This window comes from Dipodomys merriami, unplaced genomic scaffold (assembly GCF_024711535.1).
Source record: "Dipodomys merriami isolate MVZ:Mamm:240054 unplaced genomic scaffold, mDipMer1.0.p SCAF_15, whole genome shotgun sequence".
In the NCBI taxonomy this organism is placed as follows: domain Eukaryota; kingdom Metazoa; phylum Chordata; class Mammalia; order Rodentia; family Heteromyidae; genus Dipodomys; species Dipodomys merriami.
The window spans coordinates 21,990,433-22,011,129 of NW_027202826.1; the positions used below are offsets into that span (position 1 = coordinate 21,990,433).

General features: G+C 38.2%; 1 protein-coding gene across 1 annotated transcript in view; it reads right to left on the bottom strand.

Moving 5' to 3' along the window:
• Positions 1–825: 825 nt before the first annotated feature.
• Tbck (TBC1 domain containing kinase) overlaps positions 826–20,697 on the bottom strand; it is a 124,997-nt gene continuing 105,125 nt past the window's right edge. Inside the window, exons 25-27 of the mRNA XM_070022402.1 lie at positions 18,878–19,053; positions 9,008–9,167; positions 826–1,377 (exon numbers count right to left, since the gene is read on the bottom strand). Coding sequence (XP_069878503.1) covers positions 1,267–1,377; positions 9,008–9,167; positions 18,878–19,053 — 447 coding nt within the window. The 3' untranslated portion in view covers positions 826–1,266. The remainder of the gene's footprint in view (positions 1,378–9,007; positions 9,168–18,877; positions 19,054–20,697) is intronic.

Consider the following 20,697-nt stretch of genomic DNA (forward strand, 5'->3'; position numbering starts at 1 on the left):
GTATCTTCTTTCTGGGTGATGGATGTCACATGTTCTAGGATTAAATAATCGCAGTGATTGAACAAAATCCCAATAAAAAATAGATACAAACAACCAAACTGTGGTCTAGAAAGCTAAGGCTCCTACCGTAATATTCACACTACACAGTCTTAATTTTATTTGGCTGCATTTTCCTTTTCTTTGTGGTGTGAAAAATTTATGGTGACTTAGATTCAGTGAAGTACCGTACTTTATTTTTCAAGTTGTGACAGAGGCAGAGGCTGTGAGCCACCCCGTGTTGTTTTTTTTTCCCCACACAGTAACAAGGTGTTTTTGACCACAGTGCTTTTTCTTGTAGGTAGAAGTCACCATGTACCTAAGTTCTGGCAGCTCTAAGAAGAATGTGTACAACTTTTGGTTTCTGTCTTCAGAGGGAAGGATTATACCTCCCTTTATTCTTCCTTTTCTTCTTGCTTCCTCCTTTCCCCTTCCTTGTTTCCTTCCCTTCTTTTGGTCCTATCATCCCTTTACTACAACATCGCAGATAGGGAGATAGAAGCCATGGACTGGTGTAAAACAGTAAGAGACAATATGGCGTTTTAAAATCATCCTGAAATGTCTATTAACCTTGGACAACTATGTAGACTTTTATATGATAAACACAAACATTTATTTAATCTACTCATTGGGTTGTATGTTACAGGAACTGAGCAAACATTCTGTGAACTATAACTGGTTTCTGAATTTTATTCTTCTGAAAATTTAGCACCACTTTTAGCAATGGATTTTATGCACGCACGCACACACACAAATGCACGCATGCACACACAAACAATTTGGGCCAAATGGATTACCAAATGTACCATTTATTTACAAGGAACACAATGCTATCAGGGAGGGACAATGATTCCATGCCACACTGTATTTCTAAACATGCCATTAAGGCTATCTGTCCAGTGCAGCGGAGGAGAGCTTTTCAAGGCAACTGAGATTTCTTGATAATACTGTCAGCTGCATTCCTCTGGGTTTCTGTGGCAGTGTGGTTAAAAAATACATGATCAGATTTCACTGCTAAGAAAATTCTTTCAGCAAGAGATGTGCAGTCCAATGTCTTGCCCAGATAGCTGTGTATTTGGGTCATGAGGTTTATGAAAATGTCTCATGGCAAGGCTTTGTGGAAACTCACTAACTCGGATGTTCAGTTTTGTCTCCGTGCCATGGCTGCGCAGATCTGAGCTGTGGGCTGTGGCTGTCTCTGTCCTTTCTGTCTGTTGTTCTGGCAGTTCTTCATATCTGAGGGGAGGGGACAGTGAGGAGGCCTGTTGGCTTGATCTTATTAATGCCTCCATCTAGAATGCAGATCCGTGGGTACTTCCTCTTCACAAGATGAGCAGCGAACTGTAAAAGAAAAAAAAGCAGACAAATGCATAGAACATATACAAAAGATTTCCCCAACCCACTGTTATCTCAGGCCGTGACAGAGAAAACTTTAAGGTTGCAAGTGCTATCACACTGTGGTATGGACAACTTGGATTATTCCTAGTGCTAGTACATAATAGAAGTTCAGTACATATTTTCTATGTTAATCTAAATTAAGCTCCAGGAAGCCTGGGGAAAAGTTGTAGTTTTCTTTGGCTCATATGCCTGAGCCAGCTCTTCAATGATCTTCAGATCTCAGCCTCCTGAGTAGTTATGATTATAGGCATGAGCCACCAACACCTGGGCAGGAAGGTGTGTTTTAGAACAGACTCTCCTAGATGATTCTGAAGCAGACTGTTTGGACAATATTTTGAAAAATATCTGTCTTAAGCCAAAAGTATAAGGGCATCAGTTCAGCAGGGAGGATGAATGCTGCTACACAAAGATCCTAGCAATCTTCAAAACAACTCACAGATGGGCTTCTGATTCTGTCTTCATCGTGTCTCAACAGCCAAATGGTAATTATTAGTTACCATCAACTTAAATGAATAATTACCATTAAAGATCCCCATCTGCAGGTGTACAGGAGTGTAGGTGTGAAATGTGAACAGCCATCTGACTGTTAAAGACGCCTTGGAGCTGGAGGTGAGAGTGCTCAGTACCATCCTGTCCTCTCTCATTTCTCTCTCTTTGAACCCCGGGCCTCAAGAACACAGGTGTTAATTTCATCCACAGGAGTCAGGTGCAGGCAGCAAGGCCCAAAACAGCTCAGCTGCATTTTTCTCATGTGCATTTAGGATGGAATTCTTAGATAAACATGGCATTACCCAGAAGACCTTGTGGGTAAGCAGTTTTAGCTTTTCAGAATTTTCAAATTACAATGAAAGTCAGCAAGTAAGGAAGAACTTATTGTACATTTAACTACTTTCTCTTAAACTACAGAGTTCCCCATGTTATTGTAAGAAGGGACAAATAGGTTGTTGGCAAGCTGGAAAACAGTAATGGTAAAAGATCAGGGCAATTTGGAACAACCAGATTGCTGCTACCTGGGTGATCTAAGAGAAAAGTAGAACTTGAGTACAGGAGACGGCAAGTACTTAGCTACCTTGAGAGAAAGCAAGACTGTGTTTGAGTAAACAACACAGCAGCTGTTGGTTTTCATATAAGATTGTGAATTCTGATTGTGGTGAACACTAAAACCCTGGCGCATCTTTCCCACTGCTGCTATTAGCAGCATCTCTTCGCCTTTAGCTGCTCTGTTTTTGATACTCATTTATCACCCAAGTGTTTGACTGAGCCCCTACCCAGTATCAGATGCAGTTCTAGGTTTTGAGTTCTTCTAAGTTGGTTGAGGAGCCAGTAACAGACAACCAATGTGAAGTAATCTGGGTATTACAAAAGCAGAATTTCAAGGTACTTAGCAGCTCAGAATCTGACTTTGTTGAGGGTTTGGAAGCTGTTTTCCTCCCTCCTCTTTCCCTTGCACTATTCACTCTAGAAGGGAACAGAGCCACACAGTTGATGGTGAAAGGTCTTGTCACATGTGGCACAGGCGATGGGGGCCCTGCTCTACCCTCCCTCACCCTCAGGCAGGCCCGAGTACACTGCCTCTGTGAGCACACCAAGGAGGGGCTGGAGTTTGGGGAATAAAAGCCCAGAAACTGCAGACTCTCCAAGGAACCACAGCCCTGGTGGGGGAGCAGGTCATCCCAGTGGACCAGAGGCTATGAAGTCACAAGAACTAGCTGGCAGCTTTTGGCAAACAGCAGGATCCAAGCCCATTCTAGACCCATAAACAACAGATTGTCTTAGGATGGAACTCTTCCAGTGAGGTCACTGGAGGACAGGGTGGTCTGGGACTTGAAATTTTAATTCTTTCATGCACAGTCCCAGGTATAAAGTCACTTTATGGTGAAAGATGCAAATGTGTTTATAGGGTTGGGATTTGTAAGACTTAAGTCTTATGGTGGAAAGTGCACTCTGTCCAGCTGCACAGCCAACTGAGATCTGCTTGACGTAGGTAGCTTCAGGATATGGTAATTGTAGGATAAGAGCAGGGATTTCGCACACTATGTTTCTTGTGAGCAATACTCCATGTGGACAGGATCAAGGGCTGCACTTTCATTCTTTGCAGGATCTGGTGCTGGCATTCAATTGTAGGGCTTGGAATACACACTTCAAATAAGCAGAGTCTGAGCACAGCAGGCTCTTGTAGGTGCCTCCGACTCTTGTTGTCTCTCCTTACCATGCACCTTAGTCTTGGCTGAGAGACTGGAATGTTTATCCAGAGCAAGTCAAGTTCTGCTGGAGCAGGAGGAGGAGTACAGAGTTTTTGAGCAATCAGAGTAATTCAGGTCAAATAAGGAAGGCCAAGATATAAAAAGTGAGGCTAGGTAAGGATCGAGAGAAGCCCGGAATACAACAATGTTTTTCACTGGGCCTGCAGGACACAGGCCTGGGAAAAACTATGGTAGCAGCAGAAAGCTCAAACAGCTGCAAGATTGAAGGAAAAACACATGGCAGGACAGGAAATTTTCTGATTGATTCCTCAGCCTGAAGTTCACACTGGGGACTGCACAACTGACCTTGACAGACTGACCTCTGGGTCAAAGCTCACAGAAGTCTTGTCTCTTCCATTTTATTGGTCCATTTCTTGCTCCCCAAATAATGCTATGTTCTTGGTAAAGAATTGTGATTTTTGGTTAAGGCATGGTACTGAAAACAGGGATTTACAATGATCCTATAATGAGCAGTCAGTGGCAGCTGTTTGCTTTTCTTGGTCTTTCTGATAAGAGGTTGATGCTTTGTTCACGTGAGCCCTTTCCACTCTCTGGAATGCTGAAACTAGGGCACACCTTCAGTAATTTCAGGCACTGTGAGGCATTGGCTAGGTAGTGAATTATATACCTATTTCTGAGACTGTTAGACTCTTAAGTCAGATAAACCTATTTGAGATGAGGTAGAATTTCTCCATTTTACACAATTCTGAAAAATGAAATTCTGCCGAAGTTTTGCACAGTGCAGCTTTGAGATAAACATAATCACCTGATGTGATCGTGAATCTTGGCGACTTGGATTGAGAAGTGCCAGGAGATTAGTACAGTGCCCTGCTGGCTGTGTCTGAGAGGGAGTTTCCAGCGAGCATTAAAACCAACAAGGGAAGAGCCCCCCTAAATATGAGCAGCACCACTTCACAGGCTGCAAGCCCAGTGGAAAAAAAGGGGAAAAATAGTGAGAGCCCGCCTTGTTCCCCCTTTGAGCTGTTTTTCTCAGGTTTGTCACAGCATCAGTAAAACTACCAGATGTTCCCTCTGGCCTTAGTTACTTGAGAGATTTCTGAGATCATTAATATAGGAGTGACCATCTTAGTAACCTCACGCTAAATCTAAAAGCTGTGACAGTGATTAGTAGGAAAGACATAGGAATGATTTACCTTATTATACACTAATATCTCTTAATTATATGGTCAAATATAATTTTGATTGTCATATTTTGCTTAAATTCTAATTGTGTCCTTTCCACTACTGAGACAAATGTTTTGTCTCCTGCTCTTTTTTTCTGTATACATCTTTCTCTTAATAGTACTTCATAAAACATGAAATGGATTTTTATAGTCAAAACACTGAATAAAAATTAGTAAGTGGCTGTTTTCTGATCTATCAGAAGTAAAAACAGCAGCACAGAAAGTCACAAAGGTGAACACAGGGCCCTGAATCATCCTATACCTTGCACAGAGCTTTGATATCGTAAGAACAGACAAGTTCTTAGTGTGTGACGGGTATTCTAGTAAGTACTATGCTAGCTGACTATTTGGGTAATTTAGAAAGGAAAGGAATTAGTTTGTAACAGTTCTGAAGAGGCCCAAGGCTGAGGGGCTGTATCTCAGGAGGACCTCTGTGTTGTATAACATGGCAGCAGTGCAGGAGAGTACACCTGAGCAAACCCACTCGTCAGTCCACTTCCATAGCTAGCCCACTCCTGGTCTTAACCCCACCTGAGGGTGGTGCGCTCCTGGCCTGATCAGAGTAAAGATCTCACCCCATCATGTTAGTGGCAATGATACTTCAATATGAGGTTTAGAGGGGACAGTCAAATCACAGCTACCTTGAAAATGCTACTTATGCAAAAACAAAACAAAACAAAAAAACCTAAATAGTGGGAGAGTTAATACATAGCCATTATATGGTCTAAGTTATTTTTTTTTCTAAATTAAAGTATTTTTAGTATCTTTAAGTAGTTGTACAAAGGAGTTGCCATTCAATAGAGTGGTTTATTAATACAATGCTTTTTGATCAATGTCACCCCTTTCAATATGCTCACTCCTCCCAAACCACCTTTTTGTACATGTTTATTTTATATCTAATAATTTTAATTGTGTCTGGGAGACCTGGACTCCATTGTCCAGGAAAAGGGTTAAATAAACTTTTAACCAAATTGTTTATTTCCTAGAAACCAATCTTTGGGATTAGGAAATTTGACAGTACAAAGATTGTCTAAAATTTTTATAATTTGTGTTATATAACTGTCCTGGTGTTTTTTTCTTCATTCCAATTTTCCATTGTCTATAGTTGCTATCTATTCTCACTTTACCTCTTCCTGTTCTCTTTGCCTTGGGAAAAATGTAGACCTTGAATTCTGGGTAGTATTTTTAACATCTACTGTTATCTCCTCCAGAAAGCTGTTGGAATCCCTCAATAACTGGAAGAAATGTCTTCCTTCTCAGTGATTTCTTTCTTTTTTAGAATTTAATTTTATTGTCAAAGTGATGTATAGAGGGGTTAGTTACAGGTAGTAAGTACATTTCTTGTCGAACTTGTTACACCCTCCGTCATGCTCAGTGATTTCTTTAGGCATGTCTTGTCTTCTCAACAGGACTGAAAGTTTTATAAGGGCAAGAGACTGTGTCATTACTGTTTCTTCATAATAGTCTCCACATGTAGGCATTCAACATTTCTTGTCCTAAATTAAACTAGTACTTGATTTTAGTATTTTATTCCCTTGCTTTCCTTTTTTCTCCTTATTTTTCAAGCAAGGTCTCAAGTTTATACCTGAAGCCAGTTTGGACCACTATCTCTCTGTACAAACCTCTCACATAGCTGGGATGACAGATCTGTACCACCATGGTAGACTTATTTCTTGAATTGAGTCTTGCTGATTTTTTTGTTCAGTCTGGCTCCAAACTGGGATCCTCTCATCTCGTCTCCCAAATAGCTAGGATTACAGGTGTGAGCCAAAGCACTAGGTCTTCTCGCCCTCCTCTTTATAGGAATTTAATACAAGTGAATAGAGTATTATCTGTTTAATCCTTTGCTTGATAATCAAATGTGTATTGGACACTTTCTATCTGAAAGACCATGTTAGAAATTGGGTGGGGAGCACAAAAAATACATTTTGTGACCTCAGTGAGTTAGTTGGGGACACAGAAAAGTAAACAAGTACTTGTAATGCCTAAACAATGGTTGTACAAATTTTAGCCAAGCTATGGAAGCAGTCTATGGATCTATTAGTGGACGAATAGATAAAGGAACATTGTATCTATCTCTTGCTCTGTGTGTATTAAAATTAGATCCATACATGTTTGGGTGTTGATTTATATAGTAGATCTGCAAGATAATTCTTTTCCTCTCTTCCTATTTTTAATTCATTTACTACTTCAATAGAAGAACTATTTACAACTTGTAACTGTATAATTCAAATTTAAGACTAGACATGAATACTAGGCTAAAACATTTCCTTTATACTAATTCACTTCATTTAAAAATTTATAATATATACTTAAGTTTGAAAATATGGTCCTTTGCATAGATTTGCATATAAGTTACTATTTAACCAGTTTATAATTCAAAGAAGTCATTCAGGTAATGATTATATGTAAAGTTTATAAAAACTAAATATGATGGAAAAGTGGGTTTTAAAGTAGGTCTTAAATTCCTAAAAGACAGTGTATACTGGCTTATGTTAGAGGGTAAGTCTCTTCTGATAAAATTCCACAATCTACTACCATCGCGTATCAGGAGCCTTCATAACTTCTGCACATTTTCCTTTGATCTGGGATATTTGGGAAATGAATTCCAGCATTAATCATTTGTCAACGTCTGTTTATATTAGACAGCTGAGAACAGCGAGCCCACACCTTGTCATATTACAGAAAGCATACTATGCTCTGAAAAGAATGTACACAATAGAAACTCAAGATTTAAAACATAGGGCTGATGTATCACAGCTTCAAGCCCTGTAGGTCAAGCAAGAGGGCAATGATGGTTAGTTTCTTATGTAGCCACAAGCATTCCTGTGGGAAGGGGTAATTAAAAGGTGGGCTAGGAAGGGCAGGAGGGCAGGTAGAATAACATATACTGAGACAAGATAACTTCTGTTTGGTGTCAGGTTGTGAATTAAGTGCCAGAGATCTCAGATTCAGATGATGCCTTGGCAGTTTTGCCTGGAAACTGAAAATGTTACAAACTGCTTATATTGCCAGGAGTTAGTGTCTTCATGCTTGAAATTCTAGCTACTCAGGAGGCTGAGATCTGAGGATCACAGTTCAAGGTCAGTCTGGGTGGGAAAGTTTGAGACTCTTCAATTTAAAAAAAGTTGGAATGGAGCTGTAGCTCAAGTGGTATGCTAGCATTGAGAGTAAAAACTCATGGACAGCGTCAAGGCCCTGAGTTCAAGTCGCAGGACTGGCACACAAAGAATGACTCCCACTTAAACCTTAAATATAGTACTTCCAGCAAACATGTTAGAAAAATAATCACAGTCTGAGCAAGTGGTTTAGGTCCTTATTGTTACAATCCCTACATCATAAACTTGAAAAGCTATGATAACAGGTATCCTACAGATCATTTCTCATCATTTAACAGTCATGTGGAGGAGTCTGCACTGTTATTCCTAACTTTTAGGTAACATCCAGCGTGTTCAAGCTGAACTAATATTTAAAACGTCTGCTGACAAGTAGACTAGGCTAGGAAAGAGGGAGCAAGAAGGCCGAAAGACATAACAAAATCAAGGAAGAATTCCTTGCATACTCAGAACTGATAAAGGAGATTAACCCTTCTCTTTGTTTATCTAAGTGTTTAGGGCACAACTATAAAAAAGCCTGTTACATTTTCTAACAGGTAAAAAAAGATGTGACACAAAGCACATTAAAAGTAGGTAGAAGCTATCTGGAGTTAGGCACGTTCACTTTAAGAACAATACAAAGTCTGAAATAGTGTTTTAGGAGTCACTTATTCTTCTGTACACCTGCTTGTAACAGGGCAACCTGTATGAGACATAAATCTAGAAGGAAGGGCTTGGGCAAAAAGGGGAAGGAGACAAGGCTACAATGAGAAAGGTGTCATGGTCTGAGAGTCTACTCTAACTCCCAACATGACAGTCTAAGCTAGCACATGAACCTTTGACAACATGCAAACCACAGCAGCTATCATTTAAGTTTTTAAAAGCTTACAACTGATCCTGATGTTGAAAACACAGAGGAAAGGCAGACAAACTCTTCCACATAATATAGACAGTTCCTCAACACTCCTTACATTTATGAATAAGTAGGCTTTTAGACAGTCTCAATAGTACATAAATTCTCATAGATGATGAGACGTTTCTGGGCACTTACTTCCGCTGTGTGCTTTGCCACATGTCCCACGATGACAATGACCTTCCCCTTGAAGTTCTGAAGCACGGTGGTGTAAGGTCCCTGGTTAAGCTCTCCTTCTGCAGTGAATGCAGAACTGAATGGAATATTGATGCTTCCTGAAATGTGACCCCGAACAAAACTGAAAAAGTAAGCTTAAGGAAAACTTGATTTTCTTCTTCTTTTTTGGTGGTGCTTGAGTTTGAGTTCGGGAATCTCATGCTTGCTCACCTGATTCTATAACATTTTGAGTGGTGACCCCAGATCTGTCTCTCAGAGACAGTCTTGTTTTCCCATGTGCACACATCTGGTACAATTCATAGGCTTTGCAGCTACTTTTAGGTAGACTGATTCTCACAGGCTTTTTCTGTGCATGCCGGCCTGGAACTGTGATCCCGGCTTCCCATATAGCTTATCTGAGATAGCTGGGCGCCACTGCATCTGGCTATGGGTTAAAGATGATTCTTACGTTCTTTTCTGCCTAGGCTGACTTTGAGCTAATATCATCCTGTTTCAGCCTTGGAAGGCCAGGAAAACAAGTTTTTTTCAAACTTGAGTGTCTGAGAGAAAAGGAGGGTAATACTTAAAAGTCTCCATGCTTGCATGAGTATTTTATCTAAATGAAGTAAGGTACCACAAGAATGGAAAGTTAAATTTGAAAATGACCCTCATGCAGCCTGGCAATGGGGTTGCCTTTCAATTTATTATGATTATGATGAATCGAAAAAATGAAAAGAGACAGAAGCAATTGAGAAAGTCTCTGTAAATTTAGCTGCATTTCCACTGTTTCTGATTTTCTGTATTCCAAAGGGGAGATCTCTTACTGTGTTTATATATGAGGATTCTGATGAACTCACTATCACCTTGAGTTGAGGAATTAAAAGTATCCATTAGCTTAAAATATTTAGAGATGTCTTAAGAGTTGAAAGAAAAAAAGTCCTTTTAAAAATAGAAATTATATGACTACATACATAGCTTTAAAAAGATTCTCAATAATCATGGAGAGCAAAGAAATGGAGGTTTAGGTGTATAATACAGGTTATTTGCTACCAAACTCCCACTTGAAGAATGTTATTTTTAAAAAGTCATAGATTTTTTTTGTTGTTGTTGTTGGTTGTGGGGCCTGAACTCTGGGCCTGGGTGCTGTCCCTCAGCAATTCAGCTCAAGGATAGCTCTCTACCACTTGAGCCACAGCGCCACTTCCAGCCTTTTCTGCTTATGTGTTGCTATGGAATCGAACCCAGGGCCTCACGCATGCAAGGCAAGCACTCTATCACTGAGCCACCTTCCCAGCCCAAAGCCATAGAATTTTGTGAGTTTTTACACAAATATTTTTCCTCAAAGATCATCACTGCAGAAAGGGGAATATTACTTATTGAATTATCTTTTACACTATTTCCTCGTATTCTTCCTGTATCTCATGAGTAAGGATAGGACAATTTGGCTGCTATTCTCAAGAATGATAGTAGGTAGCATGTAGGATATATAAGGCCCCTGGCTCAGTCCCCAGTATTGTTAGAAAGATAAGAGACACTTTTTTTTTGGGTCGCTTGTGGACTTGAACTTGGGGCCTGAGCACTATCACTAAGTGTTTTTTGTTTTTATTATTTTATTTTAAACTCTGGGCCTGGGCACTGTCCCTCAGCTCTTCAGCTCAAGGCTAGCGCCCTACCACTTGAGCCACAGTGCCACTTCTGGCTTTTTTCTGCTTATGTGGTCCTGAGGAATCGAACCCAGGGCTTCATGCATGTGAGGCAAGCACTCTACCACTGAGCCCACCTTCCCGGCTCCTCCCTGAGTACTTTTGTTCAAGGCTAGTGCTCTACCACTTTGAGCCACAGCACCACTTGTGGTTTTTAAGTGGTTAATTGGAGCAAAGAGTCTCATGAACTTTCCAGCCTGGGCTGGCTCTGAACCTTCATAATTAAGCCACCTGAGTAGCAAAGATGACAAGTGTGAGCCTCCAGCACCTTGCCCACATTTCTTATGTTCAAAAATTTATTTCCAGCTGTTGCTATATTGTTTTCTTCTTTAAAGAAAAACATTTGGTATTGAGATAAGTAACCATAAATAAATTCTGAAAAATGAAAAAAGAGAATATTAGAATTCCTATGGACATTGTTTTGCTAGTCTTTTAGAAAGTACAGAATTTATAATCACAGGCAGATTAGCTATTGTCTTCAGTGTTACCTTTTCCAAACAGAATAATTACTCAGTATTTTCAAAATAATATAAATTAAAAAATACTCTGGGAACTTTCAGTCAAGCTGTATAATTTTGATAATGCAAACCAAGACTTTAACAGCTCATTTATTCTCAGTAAATCTATAACTGTCAGGTGAGGATCAGCTGCTGGACAGCTTATCAAACAGTATTTATCAGTGCTTATCAACTGTGAACATCTTTTCTTTCAATGGCTTTTTACAGTAGAAAAAGCAATACAAACCTGTCCTAGCCACCTGCTGTGTCAGATATGTTTATGTTGCTTGCCTGCTCCCCATTTTCCTGTTTGGAGAACCCCAGATGAAAGGGTGAGTCTAGGTCTTCATGTTTGTACTAGATAACCTGGTAACAACTTAGACTGACAGATAGCTGGGTGGAGAAGGTGAAGATAGACTTCAAATGCTGGCTGAGTCAATCTGATAGTCTTCCTTGAAAAATTAGAAACAAAAGATAATGCTTGGGATGTGTTAAACTATTCAATGTAAAACTAATCACATTGGAGTGCCACTTAAGAGAGAATTAATTCACCCATATATTACAAAACTAGAAGCCCCTAACTCCAGAAAAAAAATTGCTTAAAAGATATCCTGTGAATATTTGGGTGCTGGTGGCTTAAGCTTGTAATCCTAACTACTCAGGAGGCTGAGATCTGAGGATTGCAGTTTGCAACCAAACCTGGCAAGAAAGTCTGTGAGACTTTTATCTCTGATTAATCACTAAAAAAAGTTGGAGGGAGCTGTGGTTAACGTGGTAGATTGAGAGAAAAGCTCAGTAATGTCTAGGCCCCATGTTCAAGCCCCAGGATTGGCCAAAACAAGACAATTGTATAGCAATCATCTGTATATAAATACTAAATATCCAAAAAGTACCTAGAATCATCATGGATGAGCATCAGGATAATTTTATGAGTTTGGTACTTATTTATCATGTACTTTTAATGATTCTTTTTTTTTTTTTTTTTTTTTTGCATGTGCACATGTGTGTGCTTGTCCTGGGGCTTGAACTCAGCCTGAGTGCTGTGCTGAGATTTTTTGCTCAAGGCTAGCATTCTATCATTTGAAACCACAGCTCCACTTCTGGCTTTTTGGGGGTGGTTAATTGGAAACAAATCTCAGACTTTCCTGCCTAAGCTGGCTTCAAGCTGTGATCCTCAGATCATAGCCTCCTGAGTAGGTATTATAGGCATGAGCAACTGGTGCCTGGCTAAAGAAATATTTAAGCTGCCTTTTAGTCAAAAGAAGCATGTCATAAACTTGTTATTGTCCTAGAATTTCTGTTAGTTATACTTTGCGGTTTGACCTTTTTTTTAAAATTTAAAGGTTTAGATTAAATGTCAAAATGCTTTACAAAATATGATGGCTACAGAGTCTTTGGGACAAGGACAGTTACCATCCAAAAAACAAAATATTTCAAACTTTTTCCCCCCACTTATACTTTGGAAAACAAGAAATAGACCTTTAAATCAGTTCCTTTAGTTTTAATCTAGTTCAACCAAAATGTCCTAGAAAATAGCCCAGAACATTTTGTCATGAAACGTGTAGCACAAAAAACTGAGTAAGCAAGCCCAAATGCTAGTAGACAGTGTTGTCAAACCTCTGCATGGTCAATCCTTCATGACACTGGCCTAGTTACCTATCCATATATTAACAATGCACATTCTCTTTTCCTTTAATAAGTTGGACAATAAAGAAGACATTTTTTGGTTAGACATCTTTTGTTCTGGTATGTATTTAAGTTTGATACTTACAAATTCTTATGAAATCAACATGGTAAAATGAAGTAGAACTCTTTAGATGATTTCTAAACCTCTTAGAGATGGCCAAATTATTGCATTGTAAAGGTAGTTACTTTTATTACTGTTTGAGTCCTTCAGAATTATAATCAAATACTGTGTATGTTTGTTACTTGAAAGAGGATCCAAGGATAAATTTCAGTATTTTTTGTGTTTAATAAGAAGATAAAGAGTGAAACAGACCAGGAATAGTGGTATTTACATATAATCCCACTCAGCACCTGGAGAGGCAGAAGCAGGAGGATCATGAGTGGAGGCTAGCCCTAGGCAGGCTATACGGTGAGTTCAAAGCCAGCCTGAGCCACATTTAGACTCTGTCTTAAAAAAGAAAACAGAAGAGAGTGACAGTAACTTTAAGTGATTAAAGTTGACTTTGCTCAGCCTAGTGCAAAATCTGGAAAGAGAAAAATAATAAAGACCTTTGGTTTCATTTCATTGTCCCTTACTTATGAAAGGTAAGTATATACATATTCTTCATACCAAAGCAGCACTGGAGATGAATATGCAGTGATGCACAGTTTAGAATTATAGGATTAGAATTTAAGATTGAGTCATGTCATCAATTTCCTTATATTCTAGGCAAAAATCTAAATTCTCTGAATTCACCTTGGGTTTAAAAAGCCACCGAAAGTCAGCATAAATGCAAATATGGTGTAGATGATACTCAAACTCAAAGAGGTTTCATACCAAATATACCACCAAATAGCAAGGTACTATATTACTTTGCAAACCAAGAAAAGACAATGATGTAGCTTAGTAGTAGAGCACTCGCACCAGGCCGAGTGGCAGTGCACAGAAAAAAAACGTGATAGCAAAAACTTAAAAAAGTTGTATTAGCTTCAAAGTGCTTGGTTTAGAAGTGAAGATATAAGTGGTGATTAAGCTCAGTCATATAGGTACACTACTAATTGGGCCATACTCCAGTCCTCTCTGATTGGAGAACATAGCTTCAGCAGCTTCGATGTTGTTAGAACATTCTCCACTAAGCTGCCTTTTTTACTCTAGCCTCAGTTCTAACCATCTTATACCCTAGCTATGCCCACTTAGAATTCTTCTAATCCTGCACATATCCTTCTCACCCTCTCTGTGCTGTGTACAGTATTTCCTTGACCTCTTCTTTGCCAGCTAACGATTACTTGTACTTTAAGTATGCATCACTTGCATTAAGTGCCTTTCCTTTAGGCCCATGATATTATGGTCAGAGATAGTCCTTTTTGTGATGCATTTAGTATGCACTTAATGTGAATACTTTAGCTACAAAACTGTGGGCTACTCATGTTCAGGACTATCATTTAATCATGTATACCCACTGCCTGATAAATTAGTCCTTACAACCAGTGTGCTAGTGTTTGGGCTATAGAGCAGATAGCCTTGACTGCTAGTGCATCTGCCATACCATTAATCCAGCCAGTGGTGAAATCTCAGCAGTGGCATCATCCACCTGCACATTATATATGTCCCATTTACATATGGGAATCTAACTGGATGGGAATTTTAATTAGATAGATGGATAGTAGGATGAACAAAACCTTAAGTAACCTCCAGATCACTATCCTGCTGTGACCAGATATCTCTAAGCTAGCAATTCTTAAGACAGTGACAGTGGTAAGAAGAGACTAGCATTCACTTAGAAAAAGGGCGGTATGTTTATAAAAATTGGGCTTATGTGTTTTTGACATGCAAAGTTTGCATTTGTTTTCTATGTTTTTATTTGTTAAATAAGGCTGCGGACTCTCAGCCTTGACTAAAAGGAAATAAAACCAACTTTTCTATAAAGTGAATGTGTTTATAGAATTTAGCCTCCCATTTTGCATGAGAAGACCACCCTTAATGTTAACTCCAGGAAATTTGAAACTAAATATTTGTAATTAGTAAAACCACTGTTTGGCTTATGTGTTACCTTTGCAGCTATTAACATTACTTAGGAAACTTATGCCACCACACAAAAAACATTTTCTATTGCTTTTTTGGAATACATGATAATTATTTGCTCCAAAATTCTCACAGTATATTGAAAAAAAAAAAAGTGACCAAATTGTTGACTAGATTAAACTTTCATGTTGGTTTCTTATAAAATTTGATTTCAGCAAAAACTCTGTGGTTTAGATTCCCTGAGCTTTTGGCACTAATGCTGAAGGTTATTTTACACTATTTCTAGGGTTCCCTTTTCCTGTAAGGTTTTGAGATTGTGTTTTTATTGTTAAGTGGATGAAGTCTGTTCATTCCTTCAGCTTTCTTTTTCTGTACTCCCACAGTCCTCTGGCACTCACCAGGCTCAAGGATAATTGTCTTCAGTTTATTACTATGGTAATGCACTTTTTACTTACAATAAAAAACTTGGTACTAGGGATTTGATTTTAACTGGGAATATTCATGCCATAAGCCAAGTAAAGCTTTAGCAGAATTTCAAATCCTAGTGATGAGGGTTCTGGGTGAGGCAAGTCAGTCTATAAATTCATCAATAAAAAGGAACTTATTTTACTTAAAAAATAAAATTTATTCTTTTCCACAATCAATGCAGACTCCTCCTCTCTCCTGAAGCCATGCTGGGGCTGAGACTCAGGGCCTGGGTGCTGTCCTTGAACTACTTTTTTCACAGCTAGTGCTCTACCACTTGAGCCACAGTGTCACTTCTGGATTTTTCTGAGTAGTTTACTGGAGATAGGAGACTTGCAGACTTTCCTGCCAGGGCTGGCTTTGAACTACCAACCCTAAGATCTCAGACTCCAGAGTAGCTAGGATTATGGCGCATGGTTCATTTCAGTTATTTTAAGTACATAAAAATGATGATATTAAAACCTAGTTCTAATTCAACTGCTCCGAAATCACCATTTAAAAAAGCAAAAATTTTCACCTAAAGATAATAAGAATGGTCAGATGAAGTCTTTTCATTAAAATGACTTACAAAGCAGACAGCAGAATGTGGTCGTTTACACCTGGAGTCTCAGTACTGGGAGGGCTAAGGCGGGGGATCCTTGCTAGACTGGGCCAAAGTAAGATTGAGGCCCTATCTCAAAAAGAAAACAAAAGGAACAAAATGAAGCAGAGAATAAGGATAACAGAGAAAAAAAAGCAATATGGCAAATACTGTAAATATTCCCAAATACTTTTGTTGCTTTGCAGGGGGAAAAGATGGTACAGAACATTTTCTCTGTAATATAATAGACTACATTTTATGGCAAGGGAGAAATGAAATTATTTCAAAACCACACTAGTATTATTTAGTTACTTCCTAAACAGACTGGTACAGTTGCGTAAGTCTTACACCTGAATTGAGTTTTGCCTTGGTGAGAAACTTATTAAAAAGTATTGTAAGGATTTTAATAGCTTTAGTTGCTTTAAAACTACCAGGAATTTTAGTAGATGTAGGGAATAGCTACTAATACAAAATTTGAATGGTTTAAAGTTTCTAAAGTCATTACAGAAGGACAGGAGGCAAATAAGTCGTGCGTGCGTGTGTGTGTGGAGTGGCAGTACTGGACTCAGAACTCAAGGCTTCCTTCTTGTTGGCCAAGGGCTCCACTCCTTTTATTTTTTAATTAATTTTCAGGTAGGATTATACATTTTTGCTCTAGACTGGCCACAGACTTCAATTCTCCCGCCAAAGGGTTTGACACAACTGGGACTACAGATGTGAAATATGTGCCTGGCTTATGGAGATAGGGAAATCACTGTATGGACTGGCGTTGCATTTTAATCCTAATCGCTGCCTCTTGAGTAGCTGGAACTGACAAGAGCAATGGTTTTTTTTTTTTTTTTAAACACTTCTTCCTTCCAAGTACAGTATTACTTTTTAAAACAAAGTAGTTCATTTTGCTTTGATTTTATGGCTGCACGGTATAAAGATAACCATAGGTACATTTGTTCCACAGGTGCAAATAGGTCCTCTCTCTCTCTCTCTCTCTCTCTCTCTCTCTCTCTCTCTATATATATATATATATATATATATATATATATATATATATACACACATATATATACACAAGTACTTAGGGTAACAGTTAAGATTTGAAGCCATGTGTAGAGCTTCTGAATGAATGCATACTTTGGGGTACCAATTTATCTTAGTGTCTGCCTAGTTCCAACTTTAGGCCAAATACTTGTCTTTTTTTTTTTTTTTTTTTTTGGTACTGGGGATCGAACCCAGGACGTTGCACTTGCTAGGCAAGCGCTTTGCCACTGAGCTACATCCCAGCCCCAGGCCAAATACTGTGAGAGGGCAGAGAGCCTTCCTATTTTAGATGACTCATGAATGTTCAGGGAACAGTGTTGTTGGGCTAGCTCCTTTGCTTTTTGAAAAGAGAGGATCAACAAGAAGTAATTAGATGTAGGAAGCTAGGAAATCTTGGATTGAGTGCCACATGCATGGTTTTGAAATTCAAACAAATTACTTGAAGGGATATATCAGAGGTGCAGTGTCTATAAACAATTTAATTTTAAGACATTAAAAATAATTGAGAGTACTATTATGCTACATTTTTGATGGTTTTATGAGACAACGATTTCAATCAAAGTTTAGGATTTTAAACTCTTGAATCATCAGGTGAGAAGAACTTGCAGCTGTTCTCTGACTAGTCAACTGGAATTTCATGCTACTTTTGAGTCTATACTCCCACTCTGCTAAGGAACTTCTGTGTATTCCTGAAGTGTGAAGCACTAACAACCAAGGATATCTCCTTTATATTTACTCTGAACTGAAGTGTCACAAGAGTTTGGGGAAAATAGAAAGTAGTAACTCTACATAAAAAGATTCAGATATATTACTGAAATTGTACATTTTCAAATTATTTTTCTGATAACCCATGATATCATGCAAGATATTTTGAATTATTTAGATAGGTCTGTAAATGCATAGTCTGAATTTAATTCCAAAAATTAAGCTTGTAGCCATGTACCAATGGCTCATCCCTATAATCCTAACTCCTAAGGAGGCTGAGATCTAAGGAACTTGGTTCAAAGTTGGTCTGAGCAGAAAAATTCATGAAACTCTTCTCTCTAACCAGAAAAAAGCCAAAGTGGAGGCGCAAGTAGATGAATGACACCCTTGAATGAAAAAGCCAAGCAAGAACACAAGGCCCTGAGTTCAAGACCCAATATTGGTATATGCACAAAAATACTGACCTTACAAAATGCAAGTGAAAATATGTCAATTTTAGCATATAAAAAGCCAGCAACCCGTTAACATTCATTTATAGCATTCACGTACAGTAAATGCTGTAAGTGATTTTCTAAGAAAGATTTCATTTTAGATTTCATTTCATTTTACTCTATTAAGAAAGGTGTGAAGGGCTGGGAAGGTGGCTCAGTGGTAGAGTGCTTGCCTCACATGCATGAGGCCCTGGGTTTGGTTACTCAGCACCACATAAACAGAAAAAGCTGGAAGTGGAGCTGTGGCTCAAGTGGTAGCCCTGTATTTACAACTTTGTAAATAAGTCAATGCTAAAATCTAGCTGTTTTTCTCTAGGCTATGAAGTAGCCCAAATATTGTTACTCCTTATATTTATCAAAACTTTTATATATCAACTGAAGAACTTAGATTCCTTTAAGAACTGTAATATACATGAGATAAACATACAGACACACATGAAAAAGCCAGCACAAAACTCCTGAAAGCAAAAATAAGGAAATACCCCAATATTTTGGTAGCTTTCAAAACATTGTTACCTTACAAAATCTTACGGCAGGTCATTCTAGTGTCCAGTGTGACAGCCACATAGCTATCTGAATATAAAGATACCCCAGCTGTGTTCATTTTTGGTGCATACCCCATGATGGAAAGCAACGCCTATACACAAGGTAGCATGATCCTTTTTGAACTGGCCTTTGTAAAGGATACTCCTCATTATTACGGATGTCTACCACCAGGAGTTTTGGTTTACTGGACTTGGTTTTCTTGGTCGGTGTTTTGAAGTGGCCTGTCATTGTGAGCTCACACAAATCAATCAAGTCTTCTGCTGAAATCCGGGGTGATACTTCTGACTTCAGGTCATTTAATGGGATGGATTCTCGTGACTGAAAAAAAATCCCAAAATAATTGAGAATACTAAATAGACAAATTACATCTGGCATCAATAGCTTTAGGCTGTGATACCAATATAGCACATGACAGATGAGGCAACTATTGTGTTTTAGCAATTTATTGTGCAATTGTGTTTCTAGAGTTGAGGTTAACTTCCTTATCAAACCTATAGAAAAGCATTACTATTATTTTTGTTTTACTGCATTTTTTCTGGAGCAAATGTACAGAAGAGATGAGGCAGTTATTTTTCCTTACAAAAGTACCACATATCCTTTAAAACCAGCTTCTATAAGCACAATGCACTTTTCTAGAAATGCAATTACTGTTGCTGTGAAGGCCATTAATCATAACTTTGGTAATAAGAGAAACTGAATTGTAATTTGACACACATGTTAATTTAAAAAGTTGCTTTAATGTATGTCCTATATTTTTAAAATAAAATTTGTTTATAAGTAGAATCAACTATATAAATTAAGTAGACTATAATATATAAGTAGATTTTAATATATAATTATAGATGCAATATACATTGTTTAGTGAAAATTAGATTTTCAAAGATGAATAAGAGAAACAATGTTTTCTTAGATAGGAAATAAATTTCAAGTGTGTCTTTATTGGGAAGGAAGTAAAACTAGAACCCTGACAATGATACTAGTATGCTTGTCTGCACACCCATATGGCATCAGACTAGTTTAAGGGAAGGGATACTAGCAATTACCCTCTCTGTACTTAGTAGGGAGAAGAATCCTTCCCCCCCAATAGACAATGTGGTGTAATTCAATCCAATCTATTGAGCACTGCTACTGGCTCTTGAAGACTTTCATGACATTACTTGAGAATTTATGAGGTTTTGAAATGCAGTTGACTGAAGCGGTATAGACTCAAGGGGGGATTTTTCATCTATGCTTTCAAAATTGAGCCTAATTATTTTATACATCATCCCTGTTTTCTCAGTTTCATTGTAGGATTCCACACTCAAAATTTCCAATTTAGTTTTTCAAGGAAGGAGAAAATAAATTATATGAATGATTTGCCAGACAAACTTATTTTGAAAAAAAATTGTTTTTGAATGGATTTTGATGTCTGCTCTTTTCTCTTGAGTTTTTCCAACTGTGGCCCTCAGTTCTTTAAGTGGCAAAGTGCTTGTTCACTCACTTCATTAACTTTGAAACAGAAATGGAAACTTGCTAAGTTTTATGGGCTTATGGTTTTTAATAAAGATAGGCATTAGGAATTTTAATTTGATATTAGGAATGAAACCTACTTAAACAGTCTGGAACTGAAAGTGCTTCAGAAAGATTAGAGAGCTTTAGAAATCAACAACCACACAATCAGCACTTCCATCAGCTTTTCAGAAGATTATCATCTTTACAGGCATTTTTCCAGGCTTCATATGAGCTCATACATTTATGAAGATAAAATAAAGAACTCTTGATTTGCCTGGATTTGCTTCTAGTCATTTAGTGATGAATGTGAGATTTTAAATGAAACTTTGATCTGAGTGAAAGGAGGGCCCTGGCTGACAGAGTATTTTACTGAAGTATTCACTAAGAATATTTGATTGATTTAAAGACCAGGCAGTGTTTTGAATCAGATGTTTAAAGAGAGTAGTTTTTCAAAGGAAAGAGAATTGATAC